Here is a 19331-nt window from a genome sequence, read left to right as displayed (position 1 = left end):
TTACCGCCTTTCAAAAGTCCCGTGAATGGAACATCCTGTCGAGCGAGCGACCGAAGAAAAGGCGGGGGGGGGGGGGGGGGGGAAGAGACGAAAAACGTGAGTGATACAAGGCGATATGGGATAAACACACTCGGCTCAGCGTGTCTCACGTCGCCCTTCGACGAGCCGGCCGAGCGACGTTTACTCCCCCGTGTCGTGTCGCGTCGAGGCGGGTTTCTTCCTTGCGAAACGCAAGGCGACAGGATGTGCGGGAGAAACGCCGCGACATTGTGCCGCGCGAAACCCGCGATTATTTCACATCTGACGGCCGCGTGCTCGTCTCTTCTTCTACGCTTCTATACAGCGCGCGCGAGGGTGTATTAATATCTTGTTCCCGTGTATAAAAAGTACATCATTCGCGAAGGATGCGGCGAATCTCCAGCGAGGTAGCACAATGTAACATGTGCCGTAACGTAAACATCCCACCCATTTAAATTGAGAATTGCGCTCTTAACGCCCGAATCGTACACAGATCTTCGCAACTGACTCCCCCCGCTCGCACGCGCGAGACTTTCGGTAAATTCCGTGTTCACGTAGCGAAGATCCGCGTGTGAAATCGAGTGGTCTTACTGACGACGGGGGACGACCGATTTCCGGTCTACTTCCGGCGCGAGACCACCGAGAGACACACACCACACATCTCGCACGGCAATTTTCGAAAGTGACTCCATTTTTTCGCCGGTAATCTCCGAGCACCGGAGCCCCCCTCCCTGCCCCTCTTCTCCCTGCTTGTCATCGTGACGCGACGATTTGGGTTGAACGTTCGTTAATCCGGGGAAAAATGCGGTCACGGATCATAAGACGCAGCCGCATTACGGACGAGCAACGATCGAGGCCGAGCGGCAACGTAATATCTGTATTTGAATATAAAACGTGGCGTGCCGTCGCCGCGATGCGACGAATACGGTGAAACGCGGGAGAATCGAATCGGAAGAACGTGTCGTGTCGCGCGACTCTTTGTAACTCGCCGTCTATCATTTCTCCCGCTCTCGGTCGCAACGTCGACCGCGGGGAGGGAGGGATCGGAGGGAAGAGGGGGAGAGAGAGAGAGAGAGAGAGAGAGAGAGAGAAGATGCTAATCGGATCGCTAAGCACGTTAATACGTCGGATTCATTACGCCGGTAATAGCTGCGGATAAAATATCGTGAGAAAAACCGCGCGCACTCGCACACCTACATAATAATCGCGCATAATCGCGAACGTGTCGCGGCGAGAAACAAATTGGCGGATTAAATCTGACAAGTTGAAATTAACCCTAATACCGCGGCGCGCGACTTAAGTAAGTAAGCTGTCGATCGCGAGCGGGCGCGAGCGCGACGTAATTAGTCTCGGTGGTGTAACAATGCTTCGTCTCTCTCTCTGCACATTGAAACGGATTATCCGCTTACGAGCCGAAGCGGCAACGCGACGCGCGCGCGTGTGTTACGTTACCTCCTATGTATTATTTACCGTACCGCGTTCACGTGTGCGTGACGCCGTGTCGCAGGAAGGAACTGACGCGGACGTGTTTTTTTTTTGTCGGAGGAATAACGACGCTCATACGCGAAGCCAATAAACTAACAAGAGGGTCATTTCAGAAATAAAAAAAAAAAGAAAAAAAAAAGGCGAAAAAAGAAGGAGACATCAGGCCTGTCGACTGCTCATTGAGGTGTGACTCTTCCGTGATAACTTGGAGTCCTCGCGAGTTTCCAGAAAGCAGACCAGAGCGTCCAGCCGTCAAATTTTCCGAATAATTACTCGAGTCGACGCAGAGACGAGTCGTTATTGTCGCCGATCGCGGGAGGGCGGGAGAAACGTAAGAAAGGTGTCTGGAAGCGATTCCCGAAGTAGAGCGAAATGAACGAGCGAACGAGAGCGGAGCGTGGCGACTTCGGAATGGACGGCAGAAGAATGCAGATACAAAGGGGAGGAGACGCGGCGGCGGCGGCAATGAACCTGGCCGCGGGGTCCCTGACTCCATGAGAAACTCCCAGGACGGTTCTTTCCATTATTCCGGTCGCGGTGAGGTATCACTCCCGCGGGTGGACCTTGAACCCTCGAGAGGAGACCACCGGCTGTCGCGCGCCCGGCGGTCGCGTGTGAACGCACTCCCCGCGGAAGCGCAACGTCTAGCGTCTCGCGCGTGCAGCGAGCGGATCGCGATGCCGGCACCCTTCGATCCATCCATCCGTGAGAGATCCGAAGTTCACATTCGCGACGGTTAAGCCGCGGCACGTGCAACACGACCGCGCATCTATTTCGAAGACTTGTATCAATGGCCGTCGCTTGAATCTTGTCTCAAGCGATGCACTCGGATTCGTCTTTGAATGGAATATACTCGATTACAGATTACAACGTCGTATACATCACACGTTTAAACTGGACAACAAATCCAGCTCGCGTGAAGCAAATCTAGCGAGCAGCAACGCCTAGACGAAGACACGAAGGTTTAATCGTGGCCTCTTCCTCGCGGAGATGACGCGTTTCAACGGACCCAGATTAAGAGGGTTCTTCTTCATTAGTTTCCTTAATCCACTTTCCACCGCGCGCGATCTTCGATGTTACAATCGCTCGAACGAGAACGTTGTCCCAATTATCGTATGCTAATTGCGAAAGACGCTTCCAACGCGGCAGGCGGCCGGGCGATTGCGTTAGGCTGCCAAGCTACACAAGATGGATTCGCTCGCCGAAGTCGATTGTGCTTGAAGTCGCGATGTCTACCGCGAGAGTCGGCGTATCTAATTGAAAATGATTAGAAACTTGCTACACGCGCGCGCGCCAGACGTAATCGTTCCCATACGTGCACTTCCTTTCGGTTTTACTGCCCACCCCACGAGCTCAACGAGCTCATTTCCTTCCTCGACCTCCGATCCGGTTCACGGTCGGTCGTACTCTCGATCGGACTCTTCGACCTTTTTAATAACGCGACGGTAAATACCGCCATATTTCTGTATTTATTCGCGCCGCGATGACTTTCCGCTTACTCGCGAATACCAGCGGCGGCGCGCTTCGTTTACGCTCCCCCGAGTCGAAGAACGATCGAATTCGCACGATTAATCGTCCTAGATTCGCGCTCGGTCGCGCAGGCCGAGATGGAGATTTCTCGTGAATTTCGTCGGCTCTTTCTCCTCTCATCGTCACGAGCCGCGGAAGTTGTTTGACTTTCTTTTTTTTCCGAATATCCGGCGGCGGAAGGCTACTTATCGCCTACAGATACGATACTACGCTCCGCCGATTTGCCTCTCGTTAAAGCTACTCGACATCGGTAAGTCACGTATTTAACCGGCCGGATAATCGAACTTACTACAAAGCAGCGGCCGACGTATATCACCATTATTGCCCATTGTTTGCTATGTATCTTCGTCTGCCGTGAGTCCCCGCCCGTTGTAACGAGCCACCTTGAAGCCGTTACGCGCGCGTCTATCTCGTTTCTACGTATCACAGATCGGCACGGCGATTCGAACGTCTACCTGGTTTCTCGATAAACTACAAGCTGATACCAGGCTGCAATTGGACACGGATTACGGTTGCTGCTCGCCGTGTTCGAAAACCTAACGAGTACGCAATTTTTTCTTCTTCTTCTCTCTCTCTCTCTCTCTCTCTCTCTCTCTCTCTCTCTCTGCACCGTAGCTCGTAGCATCGTACGGTATCGCGAAGACAAACACGGTAAGACCGCATGACCGGTAGAGTCCGCGAATTCGAAAACGATCTTTTCGGACGACGAAGCGCGCACGCGCACATTGACGCTCGGTTCCACCGGCGTTTCGCAGGAGCGGAGCTCGGTCAAGGTCAAACGAGGTCAGGCATCTTGAATTTCACCTGGGGGAGACCCTTTCACGCCCGCTCGCGATTGAGAACGACGAGAGATTTCACCATCGCGATCGAAGTCGCGTCGAGAGGTGGCTCGCCTCGGGGATAGAGGAGGGAGTTTTTATTCACGCGGGAATTAATTAGCCCAAATTGCGAGGAGGAAAAACGCAGTGGCAGGTGCCATAAAGCGCCGTGAGCCTTCATATCCCGAGCATAAGCAGCGCTTCCGCGGCGTGCGAATACGAAGAAGACGAAGAGGACGAGGCGGCGAGCTTCTGCGCGCTCTGCGCGACTGCAGAAAGGTGTCTCGTGTATTTCGGGTCAACCGTGTGACGTTTCGAGATTACATTAGCCTCGTAATCGCGCGACGGCTGATAAACACGTCGACAGGCAAGGACGGAAATTCACGGCTGAGTGGTCGCGCTCTGCGAACGTGACAGCTGCTGTCGCAGCCGAATATACACTTCGTGCTCTTCCTCTCGGCTGTCGACGGGAAGCTGTTGTTACCGAGTTACAAGAACCGTCCGTGCGAGATACGTACATAAAGTTCCCGCCTATAATAATCGCGGCCCCTTATCGCGACTATAGGCACTTCAACTATTTTATACGGATGATTACGCTACATTTCTTAATCCCGCCGTAAATCGAATATATATATATATATATATATATACGATCCGAGGGGAGGGAGAGAACAGAGCCGGTTAACGAGCTAACGGCTCGGTGCATCTCCCCCCCCCTCCCACCGAGTCGATAACATTATACACGAATGCAATTATTATAGATCACCGCTTTTATAAAGGAGATAATATATATATATATATATATATATATACATATGCAGCTAACATCTCACGGACTAGTACACGAATGCCGATAACATCGCGAATGGAGCAACCGGTTTCGGACTGCGGGAAATACTCGTGCGAGATATCGTCGAGGACAGGATTGATGTTCCGCGAGGATTTTTCGGAGTCGATGGAAGTCCGTTGAAACGCACAATTGCAAATCTATTTGGATGTTTATATCCGACACGTTCGCGCGCACGAGTTTCATCGCGGGATAATTTCGCGAGACGAGGATAAAAGGCTAAAGATACGAGTGCGGAGGCGTAGAAAAAAATCGACACTGCCTCGCTCGCAAGGGGATCCGATATTTAGAGGAAATACTCGCGCGGGCAAACACGTTCGCTGTCGTCAGCGCGGCTGCAGATGCGATTGCAAAACATCTCGAGTGTAATATATTCCTTGGAAGGCCGAGCCGAGAGGAGCAAAGACGCTGTAAGACGCTAACGGGCTCGGTGCTCCTCTGCTGGGTGTCCTGATTGCTACTCTAGGACGGCCATATACGAGAGATCCGCGTGTTATGTCGCGCGTTGTGTTACCGATCCACGCGAGTTTCTCCCTGCCCGCCCGCCCGCAGTTGAACCGATCTCTACAGATCCGAAGCTAGATTTCTCGAAACCGAAGACTCGGTGACCGACAAATGTATCGCGCGCGATGGTTTCTCGCGAAGTCGTCGGGGCGGATTAAACGGCTACATTTCTCGGTAACTCGCTGCTGGCGTAACAATCAACAAATTTAATTGGAGGCCAATTCTGCGAATTATCGATACGCATCGGAGAAAAACAACAGAAATACAACGCGGTAGATTTCGCTATCGGCGGACGATAAGATTGACATCGATTTCGGTTTAAAGTAGAATGTCGGGATGAAGCGCGCCGAAATAAGCGCGTTTCATTTTAGCGGGAAGTCGCTACTTGTTTTTAACAACGCGCAAATATTTAGTTCAATCTCGGAACTTCAGTCTCGAGAATTGAATCGCGAGATACCGTGTGATGCTTGTGGATCGCGTGCTCGCGGTGCAAGGTGCGATCTCTCGCAGTCAATGGAAGAATTTGCAAAAGTGCTCGAGAGATACGTGTGTGCCATGGCACACCTTTAACGCCGGACGCGTCGCTGATATCCGATATCGGAGCCGTTTCGCGGTTAGTTCTTCGTTCCCAATCCATGAACGGACAGGTGATTCATAGAGGTGCGATCTAGAGTTACCTCTGTTTACACGAGTATAAAGCTTACGGCAGCGAATGCAGCAGATGACGTTTTTCGCGACGACCCTTTGCGTCATCGAGGGCGAGACGGTTCTTGCGTCTGCATTTTTTCTCCCTCGCGAAACGCGTGCGTTCGCGAAAAAAAGGAAACGCACACACACGCACACGAGACCGAGCTGAAAGTGCTCGTTTTCCGATTGAATTCGCTACGGTTGGCACAAATTACGCGTCATTAAACGCTCCCGTGAATATACGCACGCATATGCACACACACACACACACACATACACAAAGACAACTGGAGACAGCTGGAATCGACAGGTTACCGTACAAAAAAAGAAATGTAATGATCGCTTCCGTCTTGTAAGTTTCGATGTAACGCGAGTAATGTGCAGAAAAGGAGATTACTGCGAAGGGAAAAAAGCAGACTCACGTTGCGGAATGTGAAGGAGCGGAATGTGATCTTAGTATATCGCTTTTTCTCCAACGCAATTAGGAGACACGAGTGACTTGGATAAAACGCACTTTCGCTGAAACGGGCAATCGAATTCGCGTTTAAACGCGTCTCTTTTCCTCTCATTCCGGCTTAATTATTAATAATAATCAACAGATTAACAGATGGAAATGGACGATAGCGCGCGTACAACACGTACTTTCGCCGGAAAATGTCAAAGACATTTCGAAAGGCGTTGTCACCGGAGAAGTAAATCGTCCCATTAAGGGGGGAATGAATTACATGCGGAGCAGGCCGTTTTCAAGGCTATTTTTACGAATTTTTTTTTAACAGAAACGATAGGATCAATGGACTTGAAATTTTCACAGTATATTCCATTCATTAATGTTCAAAGTATAAAATAAATTTGTTACTATCATCTATATGGAAAGTACACATAAAGCTTTAAACGCGTTTATCTGGAAACACCATTTTCTTAAACTGTCGACACGATTACGCAAAAGTTAATGAACCGAGTAACTTGAAATTTTTACACAATATATAGTATATATAGTAGACACGTAGTTTTCGCCCTTACCTCGAACATAATTATATCTTATTTTATTCGTTTTTTTAAACACGATTACAAGTTGAAAAAAAGTTTCATTTTCGATACTCTTTTTCTTTGTACAGTCATTATTTTTCCAAACTTGGCTTCATTGCCTTCATTTTGGTATCTAACGGCTCTAATGGCAACCGTATATTTTAAAAATCTTTCTCACTTTTTGATCTCAGAATAGTGAGAGGCCCGGAATTATGTCGACAGCAAACAGAGCACAGAGCTCGCAAACGGACGATTGGATTTTTATCTATAATTACAAACTGGATCGGTTCTTGTGATTCGGTAAAATTTATTTTCTACTTTGAACATTAATGAATATACTGTGAAAATTTCAAGTTCATTGATCTTATCGTTTCGTCTAGACGAAAAAATTCGTCTAAAAATAGCCTTGAAAATGGCCTTCATGTGATTCCCATGTGATTCCCCCTTGAATATGACTTTAGAATTTTCCCCGTTATAGGCGCGAGCATCTAGATTACGGCTATCACTCGCAATCTCCTTCCGGATGAGAAACAGAAGAAGGAGAGGATGAAAAATCAAACGGGACGCCGACAGTGCGCTCCGCCGTATTTGTATCGTGCTCCCGAAAAAGGAGACGGGCCGGTGAAAGAAGAACGCAGATGGAAGGAGGATGTGGCGTTTTATCTCGGCGGTTTCAAACGAAACAGGACGTTGCTCCAACATTCGACCGGATGATGATCATCGTCAGCTGACGCACGTACATACACGTACGCGTACGTACGTACGTACGTAACGTACGTGCACCGATCGGTGTCGTCGAGTGGCATTGTTTAAATTCCTCTGGACGTCCCGGTTAATAATTATAGTAGGAACGATATACGCCGCGAGCAAAACGCTCGGCACAACGGTAACGTCCGCCACGCTGACGTACACGATTGGCTATTAATTAAGGCTCTCGCGCGCTACGCCAACAAGAGTCGCGGAATAAAGGAGGAAGGAACGCGGACAGGGAAAGAAACAAATGCGAAGCGTGCGAGTCGTTGTTATTGCGTCAACTTTGTTAACGAGACACCGCGCAACTGTTTCCAACTGTTTCGCACGTGCCATTCTGTTTTTTGCTTCTTTTCTTTGTCCGCGCGAGTTCTTTTTTTTTTTATCACGATCGGTGAGAATCCTTATCTCGGACGGCTTTTCGCACTTGTCGAGTTCTTCGGGTCGTATGAAGATTTGGTACGGCGCGCGTTACGTGTGCCGAGGTCGTCGTTGCGTAATCCATTATCAGACGGTCTTACGCGCGATACAAGTCGTATTTTATTGTCGTATCTCACGCACACAGACAAGCGCAAATAGTATAGTACGACGGCCGCTCTTATCAGCCGCTCACGTGCGGAAAGCATTAAGATCTGTCTTTTTTGCCTCTTAATTCCTTCTCTTCGCACGGCACATCGGACATCGAGTGCCGCGTAAACAACGCGCATTCCCGGCGAGCCACCTCGTGGAAATTGACGAAGATTGCGCCACCTTGACGCGTGTCCCAGTTTCTAGTTCGTTAAGCGATCACTTTTTGTTCAACGCCCGAGTCGGTCGGCGATATTCTTCCCTGGCATTCGCGGACGCACCGTTACGACGATTAGATGGAGCAGATGCAATTTCGCAAACAAAATATGAAAATTGCGCGCGCAAGCGTTTCAGAAGGAGGAAGCGTTCCTCCGCGGCCGCGAATAGCGCGATGATCGCCGCCGCCGTCGCTCTTTGATAGTATTTCCTTTGTTCGCGCGCTCGTCGAGCGCGTCCATTAGATAAGGCAGCGATATCATTTCATAAATGAATATTAAGTAACGCGGATCGTATCCGCGAGACACTGACCATCGTCGTTCCAACATTGTTAGGGTTGCCAGATAAGGTTGCCAACTGCCCGGTTTTGACCCGGACCCTGTCAGGTTTTCAAAAGTCTTGTCCAGTGTTGTCCGGTTAATAAGTCAAACCGGATCCGCCATATGTCCGGTTTTTAAGTTATATCCAATCAATGGAATGAGAGAGTTCAGATATCGTAGCAACGTTTCTCCGTTTCAAGCGCCTACAAACGATCGCGAGCGCGACGAAAAGCCATCTAGCAGATGATCTGCCGATGCGTCATTCCATATATATTTTAAAACATTAATAGTTTATTATTTTATTCGGTTAAATCTTGTTTATAAAATTTTTTGGAAATTAATATTGTAAATAAATTCTTGTTTTGTGTAATTTAATGCAACGTTATGATTATTATCTCTGTCCGGTTTAGTCCGGTTTGGGTTTGTTACCAAAGAAGAAATGTCCGGTAATTTTAACTTTTGGATTTGGCAACTCTATCGCCGAGGTAGCCGAGATTTCCGGGAATGTCCCGGAATTCTTAATTTTGTCCCGTGTCCAGGAATTTAGGTCTTCTGTCCCGGAAAATCAGGAATTTCAACAGAATCATAATCGTAACATTCATGTTTCTAACTGGGGTTCCACAGAGAGGAACCTGAGAGCGGTCACTGCGATTTATAGGGTCGAATTTTTCGACGTGCCACCTAAGAAAATTGATGTCAACTAAGCCATTTGCGTGGTAAAAAATACAATCGCACGGTTTGCGTGCAAATCTCTCTCTCTGCTGGCATCTAATTCACGCATTTTTGTTTGTTGCGAGCGCACAGCGGCATCTCTCCTTAGCCGTCTTACCCGTTTATCTCTCAAATTTAACTAAAATTCTCTAACAACCTGTTTTTCAACCGTCGCCTAAAAAATGTCCCGGAAATAATCGTGTCGCATCGGGTAACCCTGTTTATTGTACCGCGACAAGGCTCTAGGGACTACAAAGATCTGAATTCTCACTTCAGACAGACAGATCTGGTGTCTCTAATCGAGAGAAAGCGCGCGATGGAGACGCTGCGTGTAATAACTCGAGACACACATACACACACCTGGATTCAAACACCTGTCCATGCTCGATTAAGAGGCACGAATCTCTGTTCGAGAAGCGTTCCACATGGTGAGAGAGTAGAGTGTCGTCGTCCGAGTTGTCGCGGTGAGAAAAGTTTGAAAACAATCTGGCCTTACGCACGACACGAATAACACTCCAAACGATGACGCATAAACCGCCGCGATAAAGCGCGCGCGTTTCTAATTAATGACACAGCGCGAGTGACAAGTGTCGCTTCGGATATCGGAAGGACGAAGCTCTATCGATCGAATCGGTGACAACACAATTTCGCCTTGCTCCCGTAGGCGAGGTTTCACGGAGATAAGGATTTAAATGGAGACTCGTGCGAGCCGGTTATTACGCTCGTCGTCGCGATAACTCGCGAATTCGACGGGCCGAATGCGAAGCGCGTCCGAATCGACGACGATTAATGATATCGCGTGAAAGGCGGCCGTTAAGTACGCGTGATAATTTCGTCCCGAACGAGACGGAGACTCGCGGATTATAAACATTACAGGGAGAATCCTCGATTATCGACCGGGAGAATAATCGGCGCCCCGCTATCACGCGCGGGCGAACATTTCCGGATTATCTAATACGAGAAAGTAAGTCCCTGGAACGAATCGTCGATCCATCGTGCGCCTAATTTCTCTCATTTTCCGCTGAATGTCGGACGCCTTCGGTTTCACTTTGCCTCGCCGCGCCGCGCGAGCCGGACGCGATGATGCGTGATGCTCAGCGAGGAGGTTAGAAGAGGAAACGAGCGCTTCGCCGGCCGAGCGTTTTAGAAAGCGCCGCGCGCACGCGCGCGCGTGATTTCGGAGAAGCTTTACTTATTAGCGCGATAATGCAACGCCCGATCAGGTTAGGATATATATATATATATATATATCTCGCCCCGTGTTCGTCATCGGCGGTTATCGAAGGTAAACATCGTTCGCGAAGGCGTACCGAGTAATCAGGGAAGCGGCCGAATCTCAATCGGTGCGTGACTCACCTTTGGCTTCTCCCGTTTTCTCCTGATGATGAGACCGTCGTTCTCGATATAATCCGGCACATCCTTGCGGTTGCTGAAGTTAAATACCATCGTGTTGTTCTGCTGATTCCACGGCTTCGTGTCCCAGAGGCCGCCGCCGCCGCCGCCGCTCGCTGCGCTCGTCTTCTTCGCCGGCTGTATCTCGTCGGCGCTCTTCAGGCTCACCACGACCTTGGTCGGCTGCTCGATACTCTTGACCCGGTTGATCAGATTCTTCTCGAGCTCGCGATTGCTCAGATTCTGCTGCGTCTTCGTGGAGACCAACGGCCGTATGATGCCGATCTGCTTCTGCGGTGGCGAAAACTCGCTCTTTTGACATCTGATCGTCTTCGTCTCGTTGTTACTCTGCGGATACGCCGACGACGTGGTGGTCGTGGTGCTCACCGTCGTCGTAGTCGCAGGCTTGATCAGGCCCAAGCTGCTAATAGCGCCGATGGGCTTACTTTCTGGCACAATCGGCTTCTCCTCGACGTCCTCCTTGTCGTCGTCGAGCTTCTCCTCTTTCTCCGACTCGAGTCTCTCTTGGCAAACTTGCAACTTGGCCGACGCGGTTGTCTCGCAGGTTGTCACGATGTTCAGTGGTGCACTCGACGATGAGACTGACTTTCCTCCGGACTCTCTGGTCCTCTCCGTGTTCGCGCAGCAGCGATCGTCCTCGTCCGGTGTCCGCTCGTCCGCGAGCTTCTGTCCGTTTCGCTTCGCACCCGGCAGGTAACTCTTGTTCGCCGTGGACTTGTCGCCGAAGTTGAACTGCATCGTCGTACCGGCTCTGCCGATGTTATCCAGAGCGTTCTTCGAGATGGTCCTCGGCCCGTCCACGATCTCCTCCTCGGCGACGATATTCTCCGTCGCATTGTTGGACGCGACGCGACTCGACTTCGTGTCGTCTTTTCGTTCCACGTGAGCGGACGACTCCGGAAGTCGCAGTTGCTGCTGAGGATGCTCAACGCTCGTTCTCGCAGGCTCCCTCTCCACTTGCGGACGTGGCGGTTTGGACGATTCCGTCGGCTCCGTTTTCGAAGACTCCCTCGCTCCGGCGGAACCCGGCAGCGGCGGTTTGTGAAGCAGACTCGACGCCTGGAAACGGACCGTCGAGTCCTTAACCGGTGAAGACGGGCTCTGCAATCTGGGTGACGTGATCCTCGGCGAGAGCACCGGTGTGAGAGGTGGCGATTTTATCGTGATCTCCAGGGCGGACAGGGCCGACTTGGACTTGCAGGAAGCCGTGGGCGGCTCCGGACTGTTCGCCGGGGAGAACTTGAGTTTCTGGTAGCTCGAAGGTTCCGGCGACGGCGAAGGAGAGTGCGACTTTTCGATCTGCTGAAATTTACTCACCACCGACGACACCGACTGCACGATTGGCTCCGTGATCACGCCGTCTATGTGGTACTCCTCCTCGCCGTCCTGCGTCTCGATCAGCTCCGCCGTCGGCTTGTGTGTTGGCAGAACGATCCTCTTCGGTGAGCCGACGACGTTGCCTGCGGCAGCACCACCGCGAGCACTGCCGTTGACGAACGGCTTTGGCTGCACCGGCGGCTTCGGCACCACCAGCTTCTTCTGCGTCGCCTGCGCCTGCTTGAACGTGTCGTTGATGGTCTTGAAAGTCGCCACCTTCGCGGCCACTTCGCCCTTGGGCTTCAGCTTCTTCGCCGAGCCCTCAAAGATCCTCATCGTGGTCTTGACTAGATCCGGCGGCGGCCGTTCTGTCTCCGCCAGCACCGGCTTGATCCTCTTCGGCTTGTTGATCGGCTTCGGCCGATCGAGGTCACCCAGCCGGCTCTCGATCTTCACGGATGTACGGTCCACGAGAATGATGTGGTCGTTGACCGGTTCCTGGCGGCGGACGCCGTTCGTCGCCGGACGTGGACCCGGCGCCGAACCGGCACGCGTAGTCTCGTCCATTGACGCGCTGTTGTACCTCATGAGGGTCTCGACGCTGCGCGCCCGTTTCATCGAGTCGTTGCCACGAGACGCATTTCGGTACCTGTCGCTCTTGGCCACGACGACGACGCCGCCGCCGCCGCCGCCGCCGCCGCTGCTGCTGCTGCTGCCGCCGCCGCCGCCGCCGCTCGACGGACCATCCCGCTTCGCGTACTTCCTCGTGACGGCGGTCTTCTCATGGCCGGATGCCTCGTCGTCGTCGCGGTCGAGCAAATCCTCGAGGCTGGCCGCGCGACGAAACCGCTGCACCGACACGCGGCTCTTGTTCGTCTCGCGTAAAGTGAGGTTAAGGTACTTGCTCTTGAGCTTGTTCACGATCCCCGGTCCGTACTGCAGCTCCTCGGAACTGTCGCTCTCCGCGTCTTCGTTGGACGCGCGACTCGCCGTCATCGCGACCGTCCGCGACGATTCCTTCATCGTCCTGTTGCCGAGCGTCGTTTCGCTGTGAGAGTCCTTCCCGCCGCCGCCGCCGCCGCCGCTACGTGCGATAACGACCGTGCGAATTGCGTCACGCTGCGTGTTCTCGACGTTGATATTGTTGATGTCACCGCTCGTTCTCGCTCTACTACCGTCCGACGTTCTCGTCGTAGCCGTCGCTTCCTCGTTCTCGCCTACCGAGTCGCCGGTGTATTCCGACGACGACAACTTGCGCTCCGACATGTCCGCCGTTAACTTGCCCGGCGCACCGTTCAGAACATCCTCCGCGTCCGAGCAGAGCGACAGATCCGCCTCGAGACGCATGTTGTACGCGACTGCCGGCGCGAAGTCAGCGGCCGTTGACGTTGTTCCCGCGACGACGATGGCGCCACTGCTCAGCGGCGGCCTTCTCGAGGGATACGAAGAGGGAGAGGAGGATAACAGCGTGTTACTACCACTACTACCAGCAGCAGCAGCAGCAGCACCACTATCACCACTACCACCACCACCACCACCATCACCAGCTACGCAAACCGTGATGTTCGATGTGTTGTACTCGTTGCTTGCCGCCGCTGCTGCCGCCGCCGCCGCCGTCGTCGTCGTCGTCGTCGTCGTCGTCGTCGTCGTGGAGCGTACCGCGCGAAGCGTGCCGGCGACAGGGCAATACTCCTGCAGTGCTGTCGCGTGATGCTCGACACCGCCGTCTGCCGTACCCGCCGACGATGACGTTCCGATCACCGCGCTGCATAGCTTTACGCTCGCGCCGTTGTTCGCGAGGACCTTGCTCTGTTGACGACGACGTTGTATCAGGTCGCGCTTCCACTGCGGCACGTTGCTGCCGCCGTTCGCCTCGACGATGCCGGCGTTTGTCGTCGCGTTGCTGCCGGCGGTAGCCATGTTGGACGCGCGCTCACGACAGCTTGCGCTCTCTCTTTCTCTTTCTCTCTATCTCTCTCTCTCTCTCTCTCTCTCTGTCTATCTCTATCTCTATCTTGCTCCACCTCTCACTACTCCTCGAAGCTTCCTCGCAACACGAGACAACGACGACGACGACGACGGCGACGACGTACGTGCGTGCGTACGTTGTACGCACATACGTCGGGTTCTCTCTCTCTCTTTCTCTCTCTCTCTCTCTCTCTCCCTCTCTCTCACGCTACTCCGGGCTGCCTCTCACTTCATAACTGCCGTTCGCGCGATTCTCTGCCGGCGGCAACACGATCGCCGGAAAATCGATGACTACTGACACGCCGAGCATACGGTCGAGCACGCGCGCGCATACACGATCGGGTCTGTTCGGGAGGGAAAGAGAAAGAGAAAGAGAGAGGGAGAGAGAGAGAGAGAGAGAAGGAACGAGAGAAACGGTGGACAGAGGACGCGGCGACGGTGACGGCGGTCGACGGGACAAGCAAACGCACGCTTGTCGCTCCGTGTCGCCTTCTCTACACAAGGTCCCCGCTCGCTCGCTTTCCTTCGGTCTCTCCGCTGCCGGTGTTGGCCGCCGTCGCGCTCCCGATCGCCATGTAGACGTTCGCGACGTCTCAGCCAGTCTCGGGTCGGCAAGTCTGCGCGAAAATCGATCGTTTCTGCTGCATTCTCTCTCGTTCCGCCGGTCCCCGTCGTCGCACTCTCTCGCACTGGAAGTCTCGCGAAAATGCGCGCGCACTCGCGCGCGTCCACCTGCCGCTCTCGCGACCGCACCGACGACGACGAGAGCGTCTCGCGTATTCGTTGAACGTGTGCGACAACGACGAGGCGACGGCTCGCCGCGCGTAAAGCGCGCCGCGTCTCGGAGAAGAAACTGTCACGTCGCGCGCACGATACTCTCTCTGTGTTGACAGCGGCGCGTCGCCGCGCTGTTGGGCGAATTATTATTCGGCGTACACCGCGACGCACGTCGCGAGCGACGAGTACACACGCCGTTGCTCTACCGCACGATGACTGGCATGTTCGCCTCCTGGGGTACGCGAAGCCGTGGCGCGCGGCTCGCGGCGGGCGAGAGTCGGGCCCGCTCGACGAAATCGAAAGTATCTGGATTTACCGCTCTCGCTCGTTCACTCGCTCACTCTCGCGTATGCACGAAACCCCTGGTCGAACGAAAGGCGAACGCGCCCGTCTCGCGCTCCCATCTGCCCCGATCCCGCCACCGAAGATCGCCGCTCTCGCAGTCGCGCACCCCGCCGTCTCCTCGCCCTTCTGCCTTCTACGCGCGCCGGTTCACCCTTCCTCATTTCCGCGCGCGCGCGCGCCTTTCTCGTCGCTCTCCCGCCGAGCGCGCACGATCACGAGAGAGAGAGAGAGAGAGAGAGAGAGAGAGAGAGAGAGAGAGTGAGAGAGAGAGAGAGAGAGAGAGAGAGACGTCGTCGCGACGCGACGAGCGAGCGCGGCGGCGCTCGTATCGGCCGCATGACACGCGGACGAAAAATCGAAACTAGATTCGCCGCGTGTCGGGAGGGCACGACGTGTCGTCGTTTTCGAGGACTTGCTGGCGATTCGCGATTCGCTCAAAATTTCAACGGGAGTCAAACTCCGAGGTATGCGCGCAGGGGAAAGCGATGCGTAGCGTCTCTCTCTCTCTCTCTCTCTCTCTCTCTGTTTACCGATGCCTTTCTACGCGCGGTTACTCTCGTTATGACACGTTACACGTGTGCGTACCCGCACGGAACGCACCGCGAGTTGCCGTTCTCGTTGTTCTTATTTAGCAGACGCGATTTGACGCACCGAAGTAAGCGCGTAGTGTCGCAATATGGCGGTACGCTTCGCTCTCGTCCGGTGGTGCTTCACCGTCGCGACGGCGACGTTTCGCGCAGCTCCCGTCGCTCCACTTCTCCGCGACTTCGCGGTTCCATAATCCCGCGGCCATTGGCCATTGTCCGAGGGATGTTAAGGAGCGCGTAATTATCGGTAAGAACGGTGAAAGGTCCGGCTCTTGCTGCCTCGATGGCAAGGCGAATTATCTACGGCTGGTCGTTACATCGCGGTAGCCGCGATTATCCCCCTCGCGTGATTCGACGTCCGCCGCCTTTTACACCGGCGCGGGAGAGGCTTTTTCGCGTGATCCTGATTTTCGGCCTTGTTCGGCGATTGCACGAGAACATAAGAATAAGAATACGATATTCCGTAAGCGCGCGGGCCGCGCCGCAAGTTTCGGGATCGCGGGATGAATCGGAAGTTCCGAGGCGTCGATCTCGAGGGAGTTGTCGCTCCGGCGAAGCCGGATTTCACCGATGTCGCAATTTTACGCGCGCAAACGGCGCAACTACGTGTTCTGTGAGAATGCGCCGAGGCGAAATTAGTATTTGAGCTCGAGCGAAGAACTCGTCGGCGCGCGCGCGCGCGCGCTCGTCTCGCATTCCGAGCGATACGCGGCTCGAGCCGCGGAACGAAAATATAAAATTCAATTAGTTGTATATTTTATGTAAAAAGTCCGACGCACCTTTACACCGGCGGAGAAGCACCGTCCGCCGTAACGTCGTCGGTTGGCGCGAGTAACGACCCTCGTCCGATTGCGTCACGAAGCGCGCCAAGTTTTACGAGGAGGTGATGTAAGCTGGAACACAAACGGCGAATTACTTGCGTTAGACTCGCTAGGAACGCAAATCGCTCGGGAACGCCGGAGTTACGAAGATTTCGAGTTACAATTAAGGACATTGCGCATTGCGCGCTCCTGCGCGTAATAACCCGCGTCCCCCCCCGCTCGATCCTCCGAACAGCGAAGCTCCGGCAGTCGCTTCCTATTCTCGTCGCAGTCGAAGACTACGATCCTCGCCTCGGTGGGTACTGCCCACTTAAGAGGCCACAATTCACATTCCCAACCGACGATAAACACTTATGGCCACCTCCTCGAGTCAAATTGGAGTGTAAACAGTCAACAACGACGTTTCGATTTCTATTAGAAAGTATCCAGTTAGCAGCGGCGACAAGTTTCCATTTGAAGCGCGACGGTTCCGATGGGCGGTTTGCGCAAACCGAAACGTGCCGTCGCCGTTGCCGGACACGATTTGCATCGTGACTCCGTACGTAGGGAACTCACCTTCGCGCGTCCCGGCGACATTCGGCAGTCGAGCGTCTAATATCGCCGCTTCGAAATCGCCGGGAGGAAGAAGTACGTCGCAGCAGTCTCTCCGACTCCAGTCTGAAATGAGTTCGAAACCCGTGCGCGAACTACTTGAAGTTGCGTCGCGTCGCCGCCGTTCGTCCGCGCACGCTCAAGGGTGCACAGCGACGACGGAGCCGTGTCGGTTCGTGACGCGTACGGAACCAGTTTCGGATCAGGAACCGGTTTGGAACTAGTTCCCTTCGGTTTTTCGGCTCCCTGCGAGAGCCGAGCAACGTGCGAGTCCACGAATGGCACTCCGACCGGATTGCTCGGTAGGATCGCAACGTCGACGCACATAAGCAACGAACATGACCGACAACATGGAGCCGAGAGGTAAGACGACTCGCACTGTTCACGACGCGTCGCTCTGACATTGTATTGCGCGTCGTTCTCGCCGTTCACCGTCGTGGTCGTCGATTTACGATCTCGAATCTGTCATGGTAGACGAGCCTCAGCTCGGTGGTCGTTGAAAGTTTACGCAGCGCGCGAAACGCTTGCTTCGTCGTTTAAGGTTAGGTATGCGCAAACGTTTGGTACATAACTGAACAGACTCGCTTTCGAGATAGACCCGATCTCGACCTTACTCGAACGTTTTCGACGATTTTTCACAGAGGACACGATCGACGTTTACACGGAAGTCAAAGTGGAGCCGCCGACTCTTCGGTACGCCGAGGAGGAGCAAGAGAAGAGCTTTACGCACTTCGAGAATACCAACGCGGTACCCACGTGTGTGAACGTAGCTACGTGGAACTTGTGGACCAGTAAGGCCACCTCGTGCCTCATCAACCGATACAAAAAGTACCGGTTGATGGTCGGGCAATCGACGCAGATCAGGAGTCTACGGGAGATGTTCGAGATGATATCGTTGGAGATGCAGAATTACGGTTTCTATTTTAGCCCACAGAAGTGTGAGAACAAGTGGCGGGTGTTGGAGCGCAAGTATAAGAACCTGGTGTTTCGCGAACGGTTGAAAAAGCCCGGCAGGATGAGGCACTATGGACAATGGGAGCACAAGCGAGCCATGGACGAGATTTTTAACGAGATTTCTACAGAGAAAAAGAAGTACGCGTACCTGGAAGAGAACGGGCCGCAGTCAGCGAGCCGCTCGGTCACATATTCCCCGAATATGCCGAAACTTAGCCGTGATCAAGATAGCGATAGACAACAAGAGGACCCTTTGGCGCCGTCATTAACGTCGCATGACGCTACGATCAACGAAAGGAACAACGAGACGCCGGTTCAGCGAACACTAACGGTAATGTTCGAGAAATTCTTCGAGGAATTGAAAAGGAATTTCGCGCTGGCCGAACAGAACAAGGAGAGACGACACAAGGAGAAGATAGCCGTGAGACAAAAAGAGCTGGAACTGAAGAATAAGCTTCTGAAGCTGAAGGAACAGAAGATGGAAGTGCAAAAGTGTCAGATCATCGCTGCCGCGCAGAATTTCGCTTTGAACAGGAACTGACAATGTTCACCAGCCAAGTAACCTGGATTTTTAAACAATTAAACATATCACGCTTATTTCTTTCTTTATAGTCTTGCTCGACATTCCCGTCGATTATATGACTGTGTAATGAGAGATTTATTAAAACTCCTAACTCCTCTTGTATTTTCTCTTTCTCTTACTTTTAGGGCTATTTCTTATGCGTCACAGCATAATAATCGTTGCCTTAAACGCGTACTTCGTACTTCGTACCTTCGGATGGCAATACGCTCCGTAGGAAAGGCACCTTTCATCCACCACGTACAGCCGTGGTCATTTCTACACTTCAGACCAGCGACTGGTCTTGTCGGCGAGTCGGCAGGTAATTCTTAAAGGAGTTCTTTCTCCCTTCACCGTTCGCCGACAGCGTGCTGCTTTACCAGCAACAGGTTGAACCGTGCATTAAATTCAGCATTTCCAAGAAAGATCGCAGCAACGAGAAAAGTTTGCGTCAGCTATTGGAAACGAATCGGCGCGACTGGGGCAAGCCAGATGGCGAACATTGTCGATCGAGCCGATC

At 53.1% G+C, this 19331-nt stretch overlaps 2 protein-coding genes across 2 annotated transcripts in view; one reads left to right on the top strand and one right to left on the bottom strand.

Moving 5' to 3' along the window:
- Window positions 1-15418, bottom strand: part of bif (protein phosphatase 1-binding protein bifocal) — a 29026-nt gene extending 13608 nt beyond the window's left edge. The window contains exon 1 of the mRNA XM_025300165.1: window positions 10836-15418. Within this exon, the coding sequence (XP_025155950.1) occupies window positions 10836-14129 (3294 nt within the window). The 5' untranslated portion in view covers window positions 14130-15418. The remainder of the gene's footprint in view (window positions 1-10835) is intronic.
- Window positions 15419-17445: 2027 nt separating this feature from the next.
- Window positions 17446-18937, top strand: LOC105184425 (uncharacterized). The gene is made up of 2 exons (XM_011143220.3): window positions 17446-17661; window positions 17940-18937. The coding sequence occupies exons 1-2, from the start codon at window positions 17637-17639 to the stop codon at window positions 18791-18793; spliced, it is 879 nt and encodes a 292-aa protein (XP_011141522.1). The 5' UTR covers window positions 17446-17636; the 3' UTR covers window positions 18794-18937.
- The last annotated feature ends 394 nt before the right edge of the window (window positions 18938-19331 follow it).

Source organism: Harpegnathos saltator, unplaced genomic scaffold (genome assembly GCF_003227715.2).
Source record: "Harpegnathos saltator strain DR-91 unplaced genomic scaffold, Hsal_v8.6 scaffold33, whole genome shotgun sequence".
In the NCBI taxonomy this organism is placed as follows: Eukaryota; Metazoa; Arthropoda; class Insecta; order Hymenoptera; family Formicidae; genus Harpegnathos; species Harpegnathos saltator.
This window is presented reverse-complemented; position numbering and strand designations above follow the sequence as displayed.